Source organism: Canis lupus, chromosome 25, assembly GCF_011100685.1.
Source record: "Canis lupus familiaris isolate Mischka breed German Shepherd chromosome 25, alternate assembly UU_Cfam_GSD_1.0, whole genome shotgun sequence".
NCBI classification, from domain to species: domain Eukaryota; kingdom Metazoa; phylum Chordata; class Mammalia; order Carnivora; family Canidae; genus Canis; species Canis lupus.
Genome location: NC_049246.1, coordinates 34,209,617 through 34,231,822, shown reverse-complemented (window position 1 = coordinate 34,231,822; position 22,206 = coordinate 34,209,617). Strand labels below are relative to the sequence as shown.

Sequence of the window (22,206 nt, the reverse complement as noted above, 5' to 3'; positions counted from 1 at the left end):
AGACAGCTGAAAGAGCTGGCGTTTCTAATAGTTACTTACTAGTAACACGAACAGTGACATTCACAGTTGTCTGGAAATAAGCCAATGACTTTAAGCCTAGATCTAACTGAAGAATTATATAATGTAAAGTCTACATTTGATTTTACAGTTTTAAGGGAAAATGTGTTAAAGTTGGTTAATTTCAGTTTCTGGGCTATATTAATGGTTAATAGTTATTTTAAAAATGATAACCCTAGCAACATTTGTCTCAGAACAACCTTTATTGTTGACACACAGGTGGCTTTACACCTTGGTAAATATTTCTCCTGGGGAAATATTTGACTTTTGTGCTGCTGGACAAAGAATCCTCCCTCCAGAATACAGACAACAGTGCTTCATTACAAGCACATAAATAGAGCAAATGCAGAGTTGCGGTCAGACTCAGACAATTTATTTTACTGAATTTAGATTCAAGTTCAACTAAGCATTCTAACAGGTAACAAGGTTCAAACGGGAGAGAAAAACTTATTTTAGTGGTAAGAAAGCAAGTTCACACAGAGTCTATGGGCCAGTGGATGAGCTTTCATTTTATTGGCTCTTGACACCCATCTGCGTATACGTCTGGCAACATGAGATGGCCAAACACGGAAATGATACACTACCACAATACCCCAAAGATAATTATTCTTACCTTGAATGGAAAACATTATTTTAATTATAAAAAAAAAACATTTAAAGATCTCCTTAAGTTTTGTAATTCTTAAGTGTAAAATATCATCTCAGTAACAGAACAAAGAATTTCCTGGGTTGGTCACATCATTCGTTACAGAACAGGAAAAAAAAAATCATAAAAAAAATGAAACATGGAAGAAAGAAATAAATAACAAAATAATTTATGTGTAGGTAGTTTTGCTGCATTGCACATAACCACACAAAATCCTAAAGCTGATTTTTTTTAAAACTTAGAAAACACATTTGCCTTTTTGAGTTTCTCGCTAAGTGATGCATGCTTCTTCTAAGGAAAACTATTCTATGTAGGCCTGATATTTAAAATTTAAATATCTATCAATCTAGAGTTTGCCTACCTGAGTGTGCAGATGTGGAAACGGGTAGTGAACAAGTGACTCTCCCAGCCTCCAGAGGGGCCGGGCCTAGCTGCAGGCACCTCTCCAGCTTACCCCCAGGCTTAAGGCTTGCAGTTTAGGGCAAAAATATGCAAAAAGCACTGGTTCAAAAATATGCAAAAAGCACTGGTTCAAATGGGTATGTGTTTGTACTTTTACTGTGATGTCCTCCAATGGACTGTAAAATCTTTGCTAGTGTCCTTGGAAGGTTTAGAAAGAAGCATCGCACAGTACTGAGGATGGGACAACAGTATTTCCTGTAGCACACTTCCAGCAAGGCTCAACACAGAGTGTTTTTCTTCCACAAGGCTATTAGCAAATTTCAACCAGTCTAATTTCTTTTGCTTCTTACTTCAAGTATTCTGAGTTCCCTGCCTTCTTGACCAGCCCTTGATATGAATTCTCCTAAAGTAAGCTCCTCTAGGACCTGCCTTTCACCCTGGCCCTCCCTTGCATCAGAAAGACCCATGTTCAAGTCCTCTCGAGATTGCAGACCTCCCAACACCACATGGTGAGTACTTGGAACAGCGCTTTTTAAATCTGGGGAAGGAGGGCATGTTTGCTGGCTTATTAGAAAATGGTTCTTGAAAATAACTTAGATAAGTGCGATTCTGATGCATACACAAATATTTTAAGACTGAAGTTTAGTCACTTCTCTTGCCTGTCTTTGTCCCCACAAACAGTAACTAGCTTCCTGAATTAAGAGAATGCCAATGCATATGCCTTCTTGAGCAGGGGTCCATGAACATCAACAAGTAATGGATGTCCATAAAGGGACATTTAGTAAATATTTTAGCCTCTATAGGTCACATGTGTCTCTTTGCATATTCTTGCCTCCCCCCCCCCCCCCCCTTTCTAATTTCTTTTAACAACCCTTCCAAAACTGAAAAACCATTCTCAGTTCAAGGGCTTCTAGGCTTTCCCTGTGGCCAAGTTTGCCAAGCCCTGCTCCAGGGAGTTCCTTGGCAGGGGAACATGGGCACTTAGCTATGTAACGTAGAAGTTTGTTTGGGTCTCAGAACACTGATTTGGGGATTTCTTTTGGAGAGTTAGGTAGGTGCTTGCAGAGGGATCCACAAACCAGGCATAAAAGCAGATCTGTTTTTCTCGATTCTGCTCCGCAAACGGTACAGAGCTGGACCAAATTGGCACCCTTTATTGAAAAAGTGGCTATTTATGGTAGGAAATCTTAATTAAGGCCCATTTAAATCTGGGTCTATGCTGGCTAATCCTTGCCTTGACTTTAAAGGTAAAAAAGCACATACTTCAGGAATCGGAGGAGTTTCGTTTCCAGGTTACTATTCCCAGTGGTTGGCAGTAGAAAAGCTCAAGTGTAAACACACTTCCTCTTTGCCACTAATGCCACAGTCTGCAGAAGAAACACTGTCTGAGGTTTCAAGGGGAAGCACAGCGACTCACTCTACTTCTGGGGTATCTAAGACACAGCTCACCTGTGGCTGGGTCTTGGTAAGGAACAGTGTTTACCAGGGATCAAGCACTTAAATAGCTGAGGATCAGCGTTTCAGAAGGTGGATCTTCCACAGGGACATTTACTTCCATCCTGACACAAGACCACACAGCAGGGGCTGTACCACCACATAGCTCCTCTAACCTTCTGTATATCTGAGACACAAAGATTCTACCCATAACTTTCTCACTATTGAATATTCACTTTGAAGAGCAGAGTAAGAGAATTTGCATTTCTTTTATATATTTGTGATCTTTTCAAGTCATCAATATGCTTAAAATATATGCTATGTTTTATATAGTTAATAAACATAAAAATGTAATTTTTTAAGTTAAATAAGGGCTTCAGGGTCTGAACCCTTTCTCTCTAATCAATGATGTCTGGAAAAGCAGCTGATGGTTCTCAAAATATACATACGTTGCCAACCAGACAAATTTAACTGTTCTCTGGGGCTAAGAAATAGCGTGCATGCACACACACACACACACATACACACTCACAAAAAGAACTTCCCCTAAAAAATCTAGGTATGAGAATTCCTAAACTTCTAAACTAAATGAATAGGTGAAAAACAACTGATCTCACATATGCCAATCCAGCTGCCCTCCTTAGGTTTTTGTTTAAAACGTCAAACTTGTTTTCTCTAAATGTGAGTTTATTTCTTCTATTAATGTCAGACCTTTCTCTTAGTCTGGATTTACAGTGGCATTACCACCAGAGCCCCAACCAAGACCAGAATAAAGACAACGTGTCAAGCTAAGTACACAATCTCCAAGGTAAAACCACTGAGACCATTTTTCATTACGGAGGGGAACACCAACTTGAAGCTGGAAGAAACTGGAGTGCAATTAAACCAGCAAAAATGTACCACTAGGAAACGCTAATGTGTCTGCCTGTCAGTAGGCACTAGTTCCAGTTCTAATGACATCAAAACCAGTGAAACTTGATGAATTTTCCAACTCACTCAAAGGCATAATATTCTAAGGCTGTTGAAAGGTGGGACTGAGAAAGTCATTACCTGTGGTCAGAAAAGATAATGGTAATGGGGATTTTTTGACATTAAAAGAAATAAAGAGTAAATTCTAAAGTGTGTGTGTTTTTGTTTTTTAAAGTGTGTGTTTTTAAAAGAGCATTGCATTCTCTCATCTTTCATAAACATTTCTCTCACACACACATTCTTTCTCTCACACACATATTCTTTCTCACACACATACACTCTTTCTCACACAGACACATTCTTTCTCACACACATTCTCTCACACACACAAACATCTCACACAAACACATTCTCATTCTTACACATACGTTCTTTCTCCCTCACACACACACACCCAGATTCTCTCACACACATATTCTTTCTCTCTTACACACACATACACACTGCTCTAGTCATTATTTCACATCTTCTAGGACTATCACTTTTAAAAATAGTTACCTCTTGGTGCTTATATTTATCTCAGATAGAAATGGCTTTGAGGGATCCCTGGGTGGCGCAGCAGTTTAGCGCCTGCCTTTGGCCCAGGGCGCGATCCTGGAGACCCGGGATCGAATCCCACGTCAGGCTCCCGGTGCATGGAGCCTGCTTCTCCCTCTGCCTATGTCTCTGCCTCTCTCTCTCTCTCTCTCTGTGTGACTATCATAAATAAATGAAAAAAATAAAAAATAAAAAAATAAAAAAAAAGAAATAGCTTTGATTTTTTTTAAGCCTACAAGAAAACTTACAGTGACAGATCTGATATCACACATCACTACCCTGTGTAGGTCAGAGCTTTTGAGAGAGACAAAAAGAGGACTATGATTCAGTCATTGGGTTCTGGTTCTGGGAAAGCATCACTTGACAGCGCTACCTTTTCTGATAGAAACAGCTTTGCCATATTCCCTCCAATATCAAAGTGCATCTGTTTAAAATTTAACATACCTCAAAGAAAAATAAAAAATCTTAGTAGCTATCCTATGCAGCAAAAATGTAGTGATTTTCCCTTTTCCCTGCTCCTCAATTTAAAGCTGTATACAGAACGGCTAAATGCGTTACCTCTGGGACAGCAGAGCTTACAAACAATGGATTTTGTCTCTGTTTCAAGGAACAAAAAGGAAAGGGAAAAAAACTGAATGAAAATAAAGAGGAGAAACCCTGAGGCAAAAAATGGCTTTTCCTTCAGAAAGTCTTCCTGGACTCTCAAATCCCCGTTCATAAGGTACCAGCAATCTTCTGGGACGGGAGGCCTTCCTCCAGCCAGAGGGTGGCAGTCGAAGCACTGCGGAGCGTCCGCCTGTGAATGCGCCGGAGCCGCAGCAGGTAGAGGAGGATGGAGAGCACGACTACCAGGAAGCAGCCTGAGAACAGGTAGTGATTGTAGACAAAGGAGAAGCCCCGCCAGTGGGCGTGACTGGCCCGGAAGGTCTCCTGCTGGATATCTCTGCCCACATGGAAACAAAAACAAACACGACAGGTAAGCGAGAACAGGCCTCCTCAGGCAGGCATGCGATGTCATCGTGCACAGGATATGGGCCCATGGGAGCTGGCTGAGGACTCGGCTCTGCAGACAAAAACTGTCTTCTCGGTCTCTGGGACTCCGTTTCCTTACCTCTAAAATGGGGGTTAACGTGGCCTAACAGAGGGTGGCTGTGAGTATTAAACAAGAGACCGACGCGAAAGTGCATTCGCTAGTCTGCAGCAGTTACTGTCACTATAATTTGGGTAACAAAAATCAGAGAAATTTAAAAGAACCGTGACAGTTTTACTAACACACGGAAGCCAAGGTGGAATCAGACCACCTGTCTGTGAGCAGTAATACCCATTAGCCACAATTTTTGCAGGTAATGCAGCTATATGGATTGCTGGGACATGCTCAATTAGATGAAGGGGTAAAAAAAACCCAAAAGCGAATTCCTCCTTTATCAGTGCCCCCAGGGATCCTATTGGGGGGGGGGGGGGGTCAGCTGACAGCCAGGTCTGTGAACGTGAATGGTGAAAAATGTCCACCTTTATTTGCCAATCTCTGACTGTCATTTCCACTAACCATGAATACAGACATCAAACTACTGAAATGATAGAGAGTACTAGTTCTGCTGCCAGATTGGTTATTTCATGTATTAACAAAAAAGAACACATTATTACTATACTTCAAATATGTTTTCTGTAGCACTTCGGGAAATGTATTTCAATACAGTGGTTTCCTCTGTAATCTTTTATTTTTTATTTTTGTAAAGATTTTATTTATTTATTTATTTGAAACAAAGAGAGAACAAGCAGGGAGGAGGAGTAAAGGGAGAGGGAGAAGCAGACTCCCTGCTAAGCAGGGAGCCTAAGGACCCCAGGATCATGACCTGAGCCAAAGGTAGAGGCTAACCTGTTATTTATTTTATACCTTAAAAACATTTTGAGAAGGAGTCCAAAGCCATAAAGGCAAAGAACAACACTTTCATGCTGTATATGATGGGACGGGTGAGGTGGGAAGCAAGTGCTGGTGGGAAAGACCAGAGTCAAACTTCACTGCCTCTACAGTCCTGCCCATAGCCAGTGCACACCCCAAACATCCGCACACCACAGCCACCACGTTGCGTCATAACTGCAGAGAGGCCTATCTTTTGATTCTTGTTACCAAATTCAGAGCCGTACCTTAAGGGTAAAAAACGGGTCCTGTAAAGGATTGCTCCGAGCGTCCACTGAACCTCCTTGTCATAAACTTGTAAGGCCGTCTTTAAATTTTTATAGTTGACAGGAAATGAAAAGCCCCTATGAAACACCTCGAACATCCAAGCAGATTTGAAGCACTGGTACCTATGAACACCAAGCACAAATGTAAGCGGGATTCATTTACTGGTCACACTGAACCGTGCAGTGAGACAGCCTTCCCCCGAGACCCAGGGGCGGGTGCACAGGCTTCACCAGGCCAGCATTCCGAGCAGGTGAACCAATTACATGCACTTCCAGCTGATTTACTTGCCCCTTGTCCCACAACAGTTCACCTGTCAAACTCAGTAGCTCAGGACACTTTGTCTCAGTATGATTTAATACACTGCTGTGACAGATGTTTTTTCTTGGGCATTCTGGGATTTACTCTCTGATAAACACTGAGCAAGCTCCAACTTCTTTGGACCCTAGGTTACTTTACTATAAAATGAAAAGCCTGAAGGGTCCTTTGCAGCTCTGATACTCTATGGTTCTAAATGCTTATCAGAGGCTTACTTATTACAAAGTGCTGAGCTAAGTCAGTAATGAGATATAACAAAAAACAGGATAGCCAGCATACTTAAATGACTTATAATGACAGGATTTTTAAAAAGCAACAAATAATTATGAAATAGGGTGGAATCTGATAAATGCCACTAGGGAGACATATGCGTGCTCTGGAGTCGGACAGAGTAATGGAGTCTGATTGAATGGGCAGGGGGAGACTTGAAAGGGATAGATCCTGACCTGACTCTGAGGTCTGGCCAGGGATTCAACAAGCAAGGGAAGAACAGGGGCACTCCAGGTGGAAGGAAAGCAAAACTGAATAAAAACCCATAAGGTATATCTGGACATAAGTATCTGTTGTCCCACTGGAAAGGAGCCAAGGGTGGGTGAGGAGAAACAGTGAAGGATGAGGATGCAAAAGCAGGGTGTGGCAAGCCAGCGGCTACCACTACTACATTGTTTCTGGAAACCGTGTGGGCTCAGCCACCCACTGCTTACTTTAGCCTATGGAGATCAGCATGTGAGGCGTAGAGTCCGCGGTCAAAACGTTCCCGCAAGATCGACCACTTTGTTGCACAATAATCCTGGAAGAAATTTCACCGTAAATAAATCATTGGTAAAGGCTAAATGCTATGTTCATTTTAAAAAGGGTTTACCCAATTCATATTCATAACAATTAAGTAACACAAGCTTAACTTCCATGTGTAATGTGAAGATGAGATGCACAAGCATCCAGCAAATACTTACTGATCAGCATAGACAGGGCTCATTCGGTCTTAAAATGCTGTCAAAATTATTGTTATACAGAGAATTTCACTGCCCATAGCCACCCTCTTCGAAAGTGCTCATTCTCCCACTGTGTGACTGCCTGTGACAGGCATACGCTTTCAGAAAAGTGAAGTGGGACTTTAGTTAGTTCGGAGCGGGTACCTATGTTTGCAGCTGCACAGTACAAGGTTCTGGGAACACCGATATCATTACAAAGGCCTGTCTTCAGAAGGGAAAAAGGTGCCATCTTTTTCTGAAATTATTTGTAATAATATCCATAGCTAACATTTATTGACCACTAAGTGCCTTTTCTGAACGTAATACTTAGAACCACTTGTTGGCATGGCTAGGATTACACTTCTTATCTCAAAGGAGGAAGAAACTGAGGCTCTGAGAGATGGTGAAAGTGCAAGAGGGAACACAGAACAGCACCTGGTCTGGGGTGAGAGGGGAGGACAGGCATTCAGGTCAGAGGAGACACCGTGAATGAAGACAAGATGGAAGCAGCCTGGGTACCGAGGAAAAGAATAGATGCTCGCTGTGATTATCATAAGGATGTGCTAGGTGGGGAAACGAGGCTCCCGGGAGACTAGGGACATGCTAAGGCATTTGCGATTTATCCTGCTACAAAAGGAAGCCGCTGAAGACTGTAAACAGAAGAGATGGCACTCGTGTTTCAGACAGAACTCTCTGGGAGTCGCATGAGAGATGAACAATGGAGGGAACCAGAGGCAAGAAGACCAACTGGGAAGATCCTGCAGTAGCACAGGTGACAGATGCAGGCCTCACGAGAGCAGTGAGAGCAGGACAAAAAGTAGGAGGGGCTTTGAGAAATGATTATCCATAAAATAATGAGTTTGCTGACTGATTATAGGGGCTGTACAGCGAGGAGGGAATGAATGGCAGGAGGAAGTCTAGAACTTCTGAGTTTTGGGAGGTGGACTGGATGGTCAAGGGATGCCATTAACCCAGACAATATCACAGAATGAGGGGAATGGAGAAAATGGTGCGTTTGTTTTGGGTCATGAAATCTAGTAGGCAGGGTCAGGACTAGAGCCTCTTTTGACAGGCAGTTACCAGTGAACCATGAGCATGGATGAGACCATCCAAAAGCTTGAAGGTACAAGGGCCAAGGGTGGAAGTCTAGGATCACCAAGGTTTAAGGGGTGTAAAGGAGGGGAACCGCTGAGAGAGCCTAAGAAACTATCAGAAAGGCAGTGGCCGACAAGAGAACTGAGGGACAGGAAGGCTGCCAGGAGTGTGGCCAGATACTGGCTACGTTATTACCCAGAAGTATTCAAGTCTGTCATCTAGAAGCCACTGATGATCAGAGTGGCTCATGCAGTGGTGGCAAAAGTTAGCTCACCGTGGACTTCTGACTCCTGCTGGGACTATGTCTCCTGCTCACCAAGGGAACAGGATCCCCAACAGGCTATGCTACACCCCTCCACCCTCCACCTCCCCTTTCTCTTGAGCTGGGCTTCTAAATATGCAGGAGGGACATAAGGTGCCACTATCTACACCAGTCTCTCAACAGCATGCAGGAGAGAAGAGGGTTTGTTTGAAGGTTACCTTTGCAGCTTTAGTAAAAGTAGCAGCATTGTAGTCTCCACCCATTCGTAACACATCCTCAGTGCAATAGTAGAACTCTGAAAAGCCATAGAATTCACTGTTCTGGAAGTGAATCGGGGGCTGGTAGACCCCGTTGAGAGAGGTCTGTGTCTCATTTGTTTTATTCATGAAAGGCTGGATGGTCTCTCGACACAGGTCAAAATCTCCTGTTCCCCGGAGGTACATGGTCTGTCCGTTTTGTTGGATTTCATCTTTGATGTCTAGGGGTAAGCAGGGGTCCAAGAATGGAGTATCAGGAGCCAGACCAGTCTGTTTACCCAGGAGCCTACAGAACAAAGAGAAACTTGATTTGAGACTGACAGAAAATTGTTCTGAAAAAGTAGTTGCAAGTCAGTGTTTCTCAAGACATTCTGTGAACCATGAGCCCTGCAAGGTATTCTGTGGGAAAACAAAAGGGTTCTGGGATGATGAGATTAGGGAAACAGGTTCTTGAGCCCCTCTTGAAGATTTCCATCCATCCACATGTGTGTACAGCAGACACTGTAATGGGGTCCAGTGAGACAACTACCTGCACAGACTACCAGTGCTTTCTGTACCCTGCAAATGTGGCCTGGTGCGCTCAGCCTGAGTGAGTTTATGGTTCCTAAGTTCCTCTTGGTTTCAAGTTCACCGCAACTGAATGCCCACCAACTGTCCCTTCCAATCCTGTTCTGCCACTAGAGCTTGTGGGTTTCATTATAGAGATGAAATGTGACTGTGGCAAGAAGTAACTGGCCCTGCCCAAGCCAGGCTAGATGCTTTAGATAGAGGCAAGTTGCCTGAAAACTACTGTCAAATTCAGTAGGTTTAAAAAAATTGGGAAAACCTAGAACTGGTATCAAACTGCTTTACAAATGTTTGTTAAGCCCTTTGTAGTCATTAAAGAGCCAAAATGACACTGAGATGAGCAGGTGCAGTGCATGCCAGAGATATGACAGGTGTAGTCTAAGAAAAGACCTGAGTCCAGAGCAAAAGACTGGCAAATGAAAACATAAAACAAAATGCCTGCCATTTGATTCTATTTTTGAATCTCTGTTTCAACTAATTTTTAAAAATTAACCCACTATTGATCCCTGGTCTAAAAAGTGTTTAAGTATTAGTATCAGTCACTCAATTGACAAGTTGTTTATTCCTAAGATCAGGGTAACTAAACATGCACTTGAATGTAATAAACTAAGGTCTTTGCCATTAATTAAAAACAATTTTTGGGGTGCCTTGGTGGCTCAGTCAGTTAAGTGTCTGCCTTTGGCTCAGATCACGATCCCAGGGTCCCGAGAATTGCGCCCCACATTGGGCTCCCTGCTTCTCCCTCTCTGGCTCCCCCTGCTTGTGCCATCAAATAAATAAAATCTTTAAAAAAAATTATTTTTAAAACTCAATTGCTACTGATAGCAAAGAGATAACTATGCATTTCAAAGCTCAATTTATGACATATGTAAATAGTGATGATTTATGTGTATAATTATTATGAAAGTCCAAGATAAGATGTCTGGGTGACTCAGTCAGTTAAGTGACTTTTTTTTTTTTTTTTTAAAGATTTTATTTATTTATTTGAGAGAGAGACAGACAGACATAGTGAGAGACAGAATGAGCAGGGAGGAGAGGGAGAAGCAGGGAGCGCAATGCGGTGCTGGATCCTAGGACCCCGGGACCATGACCAGAGCTGAAGGCAGACACTTAACAGACTGAGCCACCCAGGTGCCCCAGTGTCTGACCCTTAATTTCTGCTCAGGTGATGATCTCAGGGTCGTGAGATTGAGCCCTGCTTCTGGCTCGGCACTCACTGCAGAGTCACCTTGAGATTCTCTCTCCTGTTCCTTTTGCTCCTCTCCCTGCTCACATGTGCTCTCACACACTCTCTTCTCTCAAATAAATATGTAAATAAAATCTTTTTTTTTTAAGATTTTATTTATTCATGAGAGACACACACAGAGAGAGAGAGAGAGGGCAGAGACATAGGCAGAGGGAGAAGCAGGCTCCATGCAGGGAGCCTGACATGGGACTCGATCCCAGGTCTCCAGGATCAGGCAGGCCCTGGGCTGAAGGCGGTGCTAAACCGCTAAGCCACCCGGGATGCCCTGTAAATAAAATCTTAAAAAAAAAAAAAAAAAAAAAAAGTCCAAGACTTGTCAAATGTACTTCAACACTGTTTTTAGTTGTCCCACATCTTAAGAAGGACCACACAACTGTCCATTATACAAGCTTCTTGACATTAAAACCTATTATTAAAAATTAGCATTGCTGGTTTTCTCCAAAGTTCTAATTCAAACATCACTTACAAAATATTTCTATTTAATAAGACTATTATAAAAAATAATTATACCAGAATGTCCTATATACCACGTTTAAAAGAAACTTTGGGACCACCAATTTCTTAACACTGTTCAATTAATGTCTGGAGCAGGAAAATAATAAGTTTTTATTGCTTTTCCTATTCACATATGTGAATTTCTGGGAAATGTGGTACAAAATGGCTCTGACCTGGTCTTTCTTAAAGTTCAGGCCTCCAAAGGTTTGTTAAGATTAAATTGATCTAGGAACCACATACTACAATTTATCTCTATTAATTGGCATTTTTTATATAACCCTAGATTTCAGATATTTTTATTCATCCAACAGCTCTGCTTTACTTATGGACCAATTTTATTTTTATTTATTTATTTTTTTGGACCAATTTTAAATAAATAATTCCTATATACTTAAACTTACAAATTTAAATTCATTAAAGTATTGCTTTTATTTGTTCTATATGCTTTCTATACCAGAATTCTTTTATAAACTCATTTTTATTTTTTAGGAAGGTAAATCAGGGCAGTTTTATTTATGGCAAGGTACAAAACTCCATGACTTGGTGCATGGGTGAGATAAAGACTGAGCCTGGGCCCTCTGCTTCTCCTTGGGATTCCTGGGGGCAAACTTCTCCTGCACTGTCTTCCATATATCTTTATTTGTTTCCTTAAACTCTTTCAGGGTGCCTGTGCACAGGATCAGCTTATACTCTTCCATGGACAGGCTGATGAAGCTCATGTCTCTGGGGCAAGAATATTGGTGTTTGTAATAGTTTGAATGGAGTCGTGGCTAAGCTCTCATACACCTGACCACAGGCCTCATGCTCTGCAATCTGGGTGTTCTCTCCCTCCTGAAAGGCCTGTGCTACCTGGTGCTGCAGGTAAGCACAAAAGTCTCGGCCCTGTTCTCATCCACCGGCAAGTCCTCACAGAGCTCAAGGAAATGCTGGCAGCAGCAGTTGGTCGCCATTTTGGGCTCCCCAGAGACTCATTTTTAAAAGTTTCACTGCTAAAAATGTTTGAAATCACTAACTTAGACTTCTAGATCACCTCTTTCTCTTGAATAACTTTTTTCTCTATGGTCTTATCCAATAAATAACTGTACAGGCTGGTTTTCCAGAACACCACCAGAATATCACATAATTCACTTCAATCATCAACAATTCGATCATCACTTACCGCAGGCCTCCAGGACATGTGCAGTAGCCTGCGTGCTGATTTTCCCCAGGACTCTGCAATATGAAATACACCACCCAGGGCTCAAAACTATTTCAATATGTTAACAGTGAAATTTCTAATCCAGGGAGGTGTGGGTCTGAGAGAGAGAGAGAGACAGAGATCTGCCTTCAGAACCTGAAAAGAATTGAGAGCCAAAGGTAGAATCGTGGTGTCCTTTCATTTCTCAACTAGCAGGGGAGTCAAAGCTGACTGTGCTGATGTATTTCTGCTGCTTGAGGTTTCCCTGCTTTGCCCTGAGAGGTTTTCTTTTTTTTTTTTTTTTTTTTTTTTAAACATTTTTTTTTATTTATTTATGATAGGCACACAGTGAGAGAGAGAGAGGCAGAGACACAGGCAGAGGGAGAAGCAGGCTCCATGCACCGGGAGCCCGATGTGGGATTCGATCCCGGGTCTCCAGGATCGCGCCCTGGGCCAAAGGCAGGCGCCAAACCGCTGCGCCACCCAGGGATCCCCCCTGAGAGGTTTTCTATGAGGAAAGACCTAGGTCTGAAAGCAAATGCTGAGAAGTGGAAGGTGCTTTACCTGTTCTTTTGAACTGTGCTGGCAAATATTCGGTCTTCATATCTCTGTCGAGCAGCATTGCCACCAAACCCAAGAAATGTGGCCACATAGACTCGGTATACATGCTCAGTTTGGTGAACATCACATCCCAAGTTAAATTCAGCTAACAAGTTCTTAGCTACTTCTTCCTGCATATGCAAGGATAAAAAAACTTTAGTATTTTAAGCAATACAAAAACAATTACCTTCTGTGAAAAAGAATGATCTAAAATGATTCTCATCCAAAAGCAGCAAAAATTTCTGCTTCTGCATTTCCCAAGGACCCTTCAAAACATCCCTCTGAATTCACAGCACAGTTCTGACTTAAAAAATTCCAGATGGGCTGCACATCTGTGATACTACTACTTTTTGTAAAGGGAAGTTAGCAAAATAGTTCACATCCTCCATCTTCCTACTGGTGGAAGCCTATGCTTTAGAAATAATTCTAAACATTGAAAAGTCTCTATACACAAAGATGACTTCTGTGTTCTATGAGAGAAGAAACTGGGTGTCATCTAAATCTGTAACTCCAGGATGCCTGAGTGGCTGCATTCAGGTCAGGTCATGGTATCAGGGTCCTGGGATCAAGCCCCACTTCAGGCTCCCTGCTCAGTGGGGAGTCTGCTTCTCCCTCTGCCCCTCCCTCTTGCTCACACGCTCTCTCAAATAAATAAAATCTTAAAAAAATGTTTTAAAAAGATAAAAAAAAAATCTACAACTCCAAGGAGTTTTTAGTTAATTATGGTAATCATTAGTTTATGGAAGAACATGCTTATGCATGGTTAAACAAGGGACACAAAATTGTATAAACAGTAAGATTACAACAAACATATTAAAAAAAACTCTAAGTAGGGAAAAAAATGAATGAAAAGAAATATACCAAAATGCTAACAATGATTTTTTTCTTTTTTGGATGATGCACCATGGAAAATTTTTAACTCTGATTTTTCAGTATTCTTTTCTAAACTCACTTTCTATGTATTTTTTTACTTTGTCTTGAGGGCGAAAACATGACTTTTAACAAAGAGTATAATAGTTTCTGGAACCATGTCTGGATGAGATGCAGGACACATAACGCGTTTAACTTACAAGCATTTTTGTAAAGCACTTAATAAATATGCCAATAACATTTAGTGAGTGAACACTAGGTGGCTGGCAGTACATCAGATACATTATATGCACTATTTCATTTCAGCCTTTTAAAAACTCTGTGTGAAAGGTACTTGCATTCACATTTATAGATGAAGAACCTAGCTCAAAGAAGTTAAGTGATGTGTGTAAGGTCACATAGCTAGTGGGGCCAGCGTGATGATGGAGCCCAGACTTTTTTAAGCACTATACCATGCTAGGGAAAAGTGCAGGAAATCAGGCTTTGATAGTAATTTACAGCTAGATGGGAAAAAGAGTCATAAAGACTTGCAGCAATTCAGGAATGCATCTGGAAACCTTTCTGGTGCTCTCTTTACAAGGCTGCCTGGCCTACTGGGAAACTCCAGGCAGTGACAGGGAGCCCCGAAGGGCATGGAGAAACAGAGAAAAGTCAAGTTCATAAATATGCAAGCAGTGCATACAAACCTCAATCCTTTCCAGAAAAGTCAAAAGCTGTCTGAGCCTTAAAAAAACCCAGTACCTTCCCTAACTATAACTTAAGAAATACGATGCCATTACATTAAGTATTACAATATCTGGTGAGAAGTGACTGAAGAGAAAATACAAACAAAAATTCGAGCATGTGACTGACATTTATTCCGCACAGAAACTCTCAGTTCAAAAAACAAACCAGCTGACTTCAATGAACAAACACAAACGGCTTAGCGGAGGTTTACGTGGCTTCCTCCTGACTCCGTTCTCCTGGGTTGGGAAGGTGGGGCCTCAGCAAGCACAGTAAAGATGTGTTCAGACTCAGAAAACAAAACAAAAATGGATGGAGACATGTTAAAGGAAAACCAAACCAAATGGAAGAAAATTTGCACGGATAGTAACCTGCTGTGAGGAGGCAAAGCTTACAGTTTTGGGAACTTCGTACGCTATCTGAGTTGACACGCCTCCCATGTCCAGAATACCGGCTGTCCTTTTACGGAGGATAGCTTCCCTGCTTTCGCTACCAGGAATGTTAACCTCCACAACTGCCTCCTCATCTGGGAAGAACAAGAAACATCCATTGGAACAGAACCAATCCAGAAAATGGGGATCTTCTGAAGAGTCTTATTTTCATGGTACTTTCAAGCCCACCTAGGCCCAACTCAGCCTAGTCCTCCTGCCTAAAGTCAAGTTCATGGTGGGAAAGAGCTACACACTCTCTACGCTACACACTTAGCTATGTCACAAAACGTAGCTCCTGGGGTCCCTGGCTGGCTCAGTCAGTTAAGCATCTGCCTTCAGCGCAGGTCATGATCTCAGGGCCCTGGGATGGTGCCCCACATTGGGCTCCCTGCTCAGTAGGGAGCTTGCTTCTCCCTCTGCCTCTGCCCCCCAGTCATGCTCTCTCTCATTCTCTATCTCAAATAAACAAAATCTTAAAAAACAAAAACAAAACTTAGTTCCTTTTTTGTCCTTTGGGATTAGACAGAACAGTTATTATTTCCAGTCAAAAATATCGGTTGGAAACATGATACTTACCATCTTCAATATGCTCGAATCGTCCAAGGACAAAATTAATGCCAATCCAAGCATACACACCTATAGACATTTCATAGGGGGGAGAAGAATAAAGTTTTAAGATACTCTGTACAACTCTTATTGATGCAGTCCACGCAAACAACTCATTTACTTTACTCCCTGACAATGTGCAAAAACATTATCGGAAATAACAAATCCGTCCGATATATTTTGTTTTTCTAGTGGCTTTCCTAGAACTCCTTAAAATTCAGTTTCTTGTCACTTACATAGCTAAAAACAGGATTCCCCTGATGCTAGTTTTTGTTTCAAACAGTTCTGAAATAATGGAGTAATTTTGCTTTATGAAGTTAAACCTACCAACTGCAAGGTTGAAAAAACAAAACTCCAACTCTTCCAGTTCCTTCGTCTCTCATTTTTCACTCAGTAGCCAAGCCTCATTCCCCTTTTACACTTGCTCTATCCAGTCTCCACCCACTTCACGTCTTACACCTTGATTTAAGCTGTCACAGAGACCTAGTTGATCTTGCCCACCTCCTCCACTTCAACGCACGCTATTCTCTGCGACTGGACTGACGTAGAACAAGGCTAAACTCCACCGCCTGACAATTCAAGACCTCTCCAAATTTTTGTTTTTATTGAATAAATTGGACATGTAACATTGTGCATATTTAAGGTGTATAGTGTGTTACACCTGTGATTTAAGGTGCCCTTATACTGATACTTGTCACATCACAGTTATAGTACAATATTACTATCTATACTAATTACACTGCCCAGTAGAATTCTATGGCTTATTATTTGTTAGAAGTTTGCACCCTTAAACATCATCAATCTTATCACACACACCCCAATTCCTTGGTAGCCACTATTTTACTATTTTTTTATAGGTTTGACTTTTTCAGATTCCACAAATAAGTGATATCAAATGGTACTTTCTCTTTCTGACTTATCTCACTTATGTGCTCAAGGTTCACCCATTTTGTCACAAATAGCAGGATATCCTCCTTTCTCATAGCTGAATAATATTCCATGGTATGTATGCATCAGATCTTTTTTTAACCATTAACCCACTAATGGGCATTTGGGTTGTTTCTATGTCTCAGCTCTTGTAACTAAAGCTATGGTAAACATGGGAGCGCAGACATTGTGATGAAATCCTGTTTTTGTTTTATTTGGGTACATACCCAGAAGTGGAACGACTGGACTATATGGTACACCTAGTTCCGAATTTTTGAGGAACTTCCACATTGTTTACCACAGTGCCTGTACAATTTACACTCCCACCTACAACACGTTAAGAGTTACCCTTTCACCACATTCTTGCCAGCACCTGCTATCTTGTCTTCTTGATGACAGCCATTCTAACAGGTATGAGATGAAATCTCACTGTGGTTTTGACTTGCATTTCATTAATGATTAGTGATGCTGAGCATCTTTTCATGTACTATTGGCCTTTTTGATATCCTATCTGGAAAAGGTCTATTTAGTTTAGTTTTCTTTTTAAAGATTTATTTGAGAGAGCCAGTGGGCATGGGGGCGGGGGAGGGCAAAGGGAAGAGAAAGAGAATCTCAAGCAGATTTCCTGCTGAGCACGGACCTTGATGTGGGGCTCTCACCACCCTGAGATCATGATGAACTGAAACCAAGACTCTGACACTCAACCAACTAAGCTACCCAGGCACATTAGTTTTTAATCAAATTGTTAATTTTTTGTTATTAAGTTGTAGGAGATCTTCACATATTTTGGATATTAACACCTATCCGATATACAGCTTACAAAAATTCTCTCCCATTCTTGGGAAATTCAATCTCTTTACATTAGGATGATTACTGATATGTAGGGATATACCACTGCCATTTTGTGTTTTGCCTTCTGGTTAGGTTGTTCTCTCCCTTGTTTTCTTACTTCTCTTTATGTCTATCTTTAAAGTTTGTGGTTTTCCATGGTTTCCACAATTTCCTTAGTCTCCCCTTTGTTTTGTGTCTCTCTACTCTGATGTTTGCTTTGTGGTTACCATGAGGTTTGCATAAAACAGCTCATAGATAAGTCTTTTTTCTACTGATAGCAATTTATCTTTGTTCACCTATAAAGTTTCCATCCTTTTATATTTTTGATGTCACATATTATCTTTGTATGCTGTGACCAAGTCGCAGTAGCTATAGGTATTTTTAATGCTCTTTCTCCTTTAACCTTATACTTCAATATATTATTCTAAAAAAATTGGTTTTTCTGACTCTATTATCACCTTAATCAGACTTCTGTGCACCTTCATCTTTTCATTTCAGCTTGAAAGCTCCTTACAACATTCCTTGTAAGCTGTTTGGAGGTGGTGAACTCCCTTGCATTCTGTTTGTCTGGGAAAGCCTTTATTTTGCCTTTATATACAAAGGAAATCTTTGCCAGAGAGAGTGTTCTCAACTAGCAATTTGTATTTTTCAGTATTTTAAAATGTCATTCCACTCTCTCCTGGCCTATAGAGTTTCTTTTTTTTTTTTTTAATGAAGAAGTATCTTTTCTTTTCTTTTCTTTTTTTTTTTTTTTAAGATTTTTTATTTATTAGAGACACACAGAGAGGGAGGGAGGGAGAGAGAGAAACAGGCAGAGGGAGAAGCATGCTCCACGCAGGGAGCCTGACGTGGGACTCGATCCCAGGTCTCCAGGATCAGGCCCTGGGCAGAAGGCGGAGCTAAACCGCTAAGCCACCGGGGCTGCCCACCTATAGAGTTTCTGCTGAGAAATCTGCTGATTGCCTGATGAGACTTGCTTTGTAGGGTAATATCTTTCCCTCAACCCCTGCTTCCTTCAAAATAATTTATCACTGACTTTTGACAATTTTAATGTAATGTGTCTCAGAGATGGTCTTTTTGCACTGAGATAAAGGTGGTCCATCAGCTTTATAGACTTATGTATCCAATTCCTTCCCTGGATTTGGAAGTTTTCTATGAGCTCTTTAAATACTCTGCTCCTTGCTCTCTTCTCCTTCTGGGATACCCTCTAATCTTATGTTGGTTCTTCTAATGGAGTCTGATAGTTCTCAGAGGGCTTCTTCACTTTTTTTTTTTTTTTTTTTTGCTTCTTCACTTTTTAAAAATCTTAGTTCTCACTGCTCTTCTATGGGAAATATTTCTATATTTCTATCCTCAAGCTTGCTTATTCTCTCCTCCATCTGCTTTATTTCCAATGCTTCCTAGTGCATTCTTCATCTCATGTCTTGGATTTTTCAGCTCCAAAATGTTTGATTTTTTAGAATTTTAATCTCTTTGGTAAAGTACTCCTTCTGTTCATTAATTTTATTGCTGAGATCACTGTATTTGCTTGAGTTTTCTTATAGCTCACTGAATTTCTTCATAATAGCTATTTTGAATTCTTCATCAGTTAGATTTAAATATTCCATGTTTTTGGGCTCTATTATTGGAAAATTGCCATATTAACCTGATTTTTCAGTGTTTGATAAAAAGTGTTCTATTGCATTTCAAGTAGTGAACACCCTTCTTATTTAGGTAAGTCTTTTTTTACTTTAATTCTAATACTTCAACAGGTTACTAATTTTAAAAAAGGCTGACTGCAGTGTTGGTGGAGGTGTGTGCTTAGTACTTGGGGCTTTGATTGTGCTCATAGCCTAGTAGGGGATCTTCAAGATGGGGGTGGTCCCAGAGGTCCATGGATGATCCTCTTGCCAAAATCCTGGGGCAGACAGAAGGAAACACATTCCTTCAGTTCTCTGTGCTGTCCTCCTCTTCCTTCCCTCCTCTCAGTCACTGTGATCTCTGCTCAGAGAGAACAACAGGCCCTGGCATGTGCTGTTGGGTAAATCCCTAACTCACAACTTTCACCCTTCATGTCCTCCATTAGAAAAATTGTGTTGGACTACCGCTGCCCCGGCTACCACCTGCCTGGCTCCATAGCTTCCTCTGAGGTTCAAGCCACCCATTTTGAGAGGATGGATCTGTTGGGTATCCTATCTAGAGTGGTTTTTTCTGGGTCACGGGTGTTTTATTAGTTTAAATCAAATGGGAGACATATAAGGAACAACTCACGCTGCCATGACACCAACGTCACAAAAACTGTTCAACTTTTCACATCACTACCACCTTTCAAAAGGGCTATAATTTGCTCAAACTAACATATTTTTGTTCCTCTGTCCATAGAACAGCTTTTCTAACTGATGCTGACTTGAATCATTTCCTGTTTAGAAGGTACTTCCTACTGCTCTCTTAAAGCCCCACCCTGGCCATGCTCCAGCATGCTTATAACTATCCCTAGGGGCACAGTTCAAATGTCACTTGTTTCATGACATCCCTAGCAAGAAAAAAAAGCTCAAACTCCCATGATCCTTTTTCCTTTCCTTCCTTATGGCACCAAAGACTCTACCTCATATGGCAGCTAACTGTGTTCCTCCCTTGTCTGTAAATAACTCAATGGCAGTATCTAAATTTCACCCAGTTTTTATTTTCACAGAGAGGGTATCTGCTGAAATGATAGATGACTTTGAAATAAATGCTTTTGGTCACCATTTCTAGCAAGCTATTCCCCAAATAATATCTCACTGACTTGTCATTTCATTCTCAAGTAGAATCAGTTATTTGAAAACAGAAATAATATTTTCTCAGTGTATCAAAGTCAAGAATAGTAAGTAAATCAACAGAAGACTCCAATGCAGTAATCATAATTCCAGGAAGCTATATAACTTAGGCAAGGAACACAAACCTTTTATATCAAAATGAATCCAATGTATGTTTCCTAAATACGGTAAACACAAACTGAGCTATTTTTTTTAATGGCTTAATGTTTGGATAATAAAGACCAGTCATATAAGAAACTAATTTTGCTATTTAAAAATAATATTTCAAGGCTATGATTTCCTAATTTTTAAGATACAAAAAGTAATTTAGTGAAGCATACACTGGGAAAAATGGGGGGGAGCCTTAAAGGAATAACTTCCCAAATTTCAAGTTGAAGACCAATATACCAACCTTCTTGTTTCCCTGAAATTACTTCTGCATGAGAGTCAGAAAATAGAAAGTCAAAGTGCACGGGGATATCAGTCAGAAGGTCTTCCAGGATGGCTTTCTGCTGGCTGTAAGACAACCCCAAAATTTGCATATCAAAATATGTGCTAAATTTTTCTGTTTTAAAAAAAGAAAATACAAAATAAAACAAAACAAAAACTATGGCTCCAGTATATCCTATATGAAAACAGTAAATTTCAAAACCAAAGGAATTCACTGAATAAAACTTTATTTTAGGAATTTCATGAGTTGTATGAATTCTGTGATTCCTAGATGTAAAACTACAACTGCAATCCTTAAATTAATGACATAGAAAATGAGTTTTTTTATGACAACTTTATAGTTTATACTTTACTGTTTACTTTGTAGTTTATTATTTATAGTAATAAACAAATACATTAAGAGATTTTGGTGAGTTTTGGCTAAGAGAATAGTTTTGGTACTATCTCGAATTTGAAGAATTTTTAATGTCTTCCTTTTGGTGGTAATAATAGAAGAGGAGGAAGAGAAGGAAAAGGGACAGAAAGAGGAAGGGGGGAAATAAACCACCACCACCACTACCACCATGGCCATCCAGGCCTGGCCTGCCCTCTGGAGGATCACCTTTCAGGAAGGATTCTCATTCCAGCTGTGCAGAGAATGTAGAGAGGCGTTTCTTTGTGCTTTGCCCGTGGTATGTGCTCTGCAGCAAAGCTCAAAAGTGGAGAAATGTAATCACTGACTTTCTCCGGAGAGGTAGCAAATTCTGAAATGCCTATCGAAAAAAGACACTTCCATTAACAAGTAGATAGTTAATAAGTTATGTTTCTTCAACGTGGCTAAATTGAGAGAAATTCAAGTTATAAACCACACTTTCCTAGTTTTTCCTGTATCCCTCTTAGCAAGAACTTCCACAGTCTTTTTGAACAGTAGTGGTATTAAATGTTCAGGCTTATGCTCTCAGTCTCCAAAGAAATGAGAACCATTTGAGCAACTACGTGTCAGACATTGGGATCAATTGCACATGAGCACATGCACCTGCCTTCAAGAACATGTTCCCACTTTGCTCAGGCAAGCTCACTCATTCCTACGGCTGCCGCCATCACCTTTGTGTCTCATATCTCCAAATCTCATCAGCAGCTACCAAGTCTTGTTCCCAAACTCCAGATCAGTATGTGGTAACTGTCCACTAGACATGACAATGTACTTGTCTTCACCAACCCTCAAACTCAACATATACACATACAAATCTGAGCTCAACTTCCACAGCAAATCTGTTCTTACTGCTTCTTACCACCATCACTAGCCAATCAGTGACCACCGTCACTAGCCAACCAGCAGCCCAAGCTAGGATTCTGGATAAAATCCCCTCTCCAATATGTGTTCTGAGTGTCATTAATCG

General features: G+C 40.8%; 1 protein-coding gene and 1 pseudogene across 2 annotated transcripts in view; both read right to left on the bottom strand.

Moving 5' to 3' along the window:
* Positions 1-241: 241 nt before the first annotated feature.
* ENTPD4 (ectonucleoside triphosphate diphosphohydrolase 4) overlaps positions 242-22,206 on the bottom strand; it is a 35,940-nt gene continuing 13,975 nt past the window's right edge. Inside the window, exons 5-13 of one of the 2 annotated variants that reach the window (XM_038573796.1) lie at positions 21,429-21,579; positions 20,790-20,893; positions 15,816-15,875; positions 15,180-15,334; positions 13,180-13,346; positions 9,092-9,416; positions 7,250-7,335; positions 6,191-6,352; positions 242-4,988 (exon numbers count right to left, since the gene is read on the bottom strand). In XM_038573796.1, coding sequence (XP_038429724.1) covers positions 4,760-4,988; positions 6,191-6,352; positions 7,250-7,335; positions 9,092-9,416; positions 13,180-13,346; positions 15,180-15,334; positions 15,816-15,875; positions 20,790-20,893; positions 21,429-21,579 — 1,439 coding nt within the window. In that variant the 3' untranslated portion in view covers positions 242-4,759. The remainder of the gene's footprint in view (positions 4,989-6,190; positions 6,353-7,249; positions 7,336-9,091; positions 9,417-13,179; positions 13,347-15,179; positions 15,335-15,815; positions 15,876-20,789; positions 20,894-21,428; positions 21,580-22,206) is intronic. The other variant, XM_038573797.1, reaches the window with a different exon arrangement.
* On the bottom strand, positions 11,948-13,005 carry LOC102155861 (annotated as a pseudogene).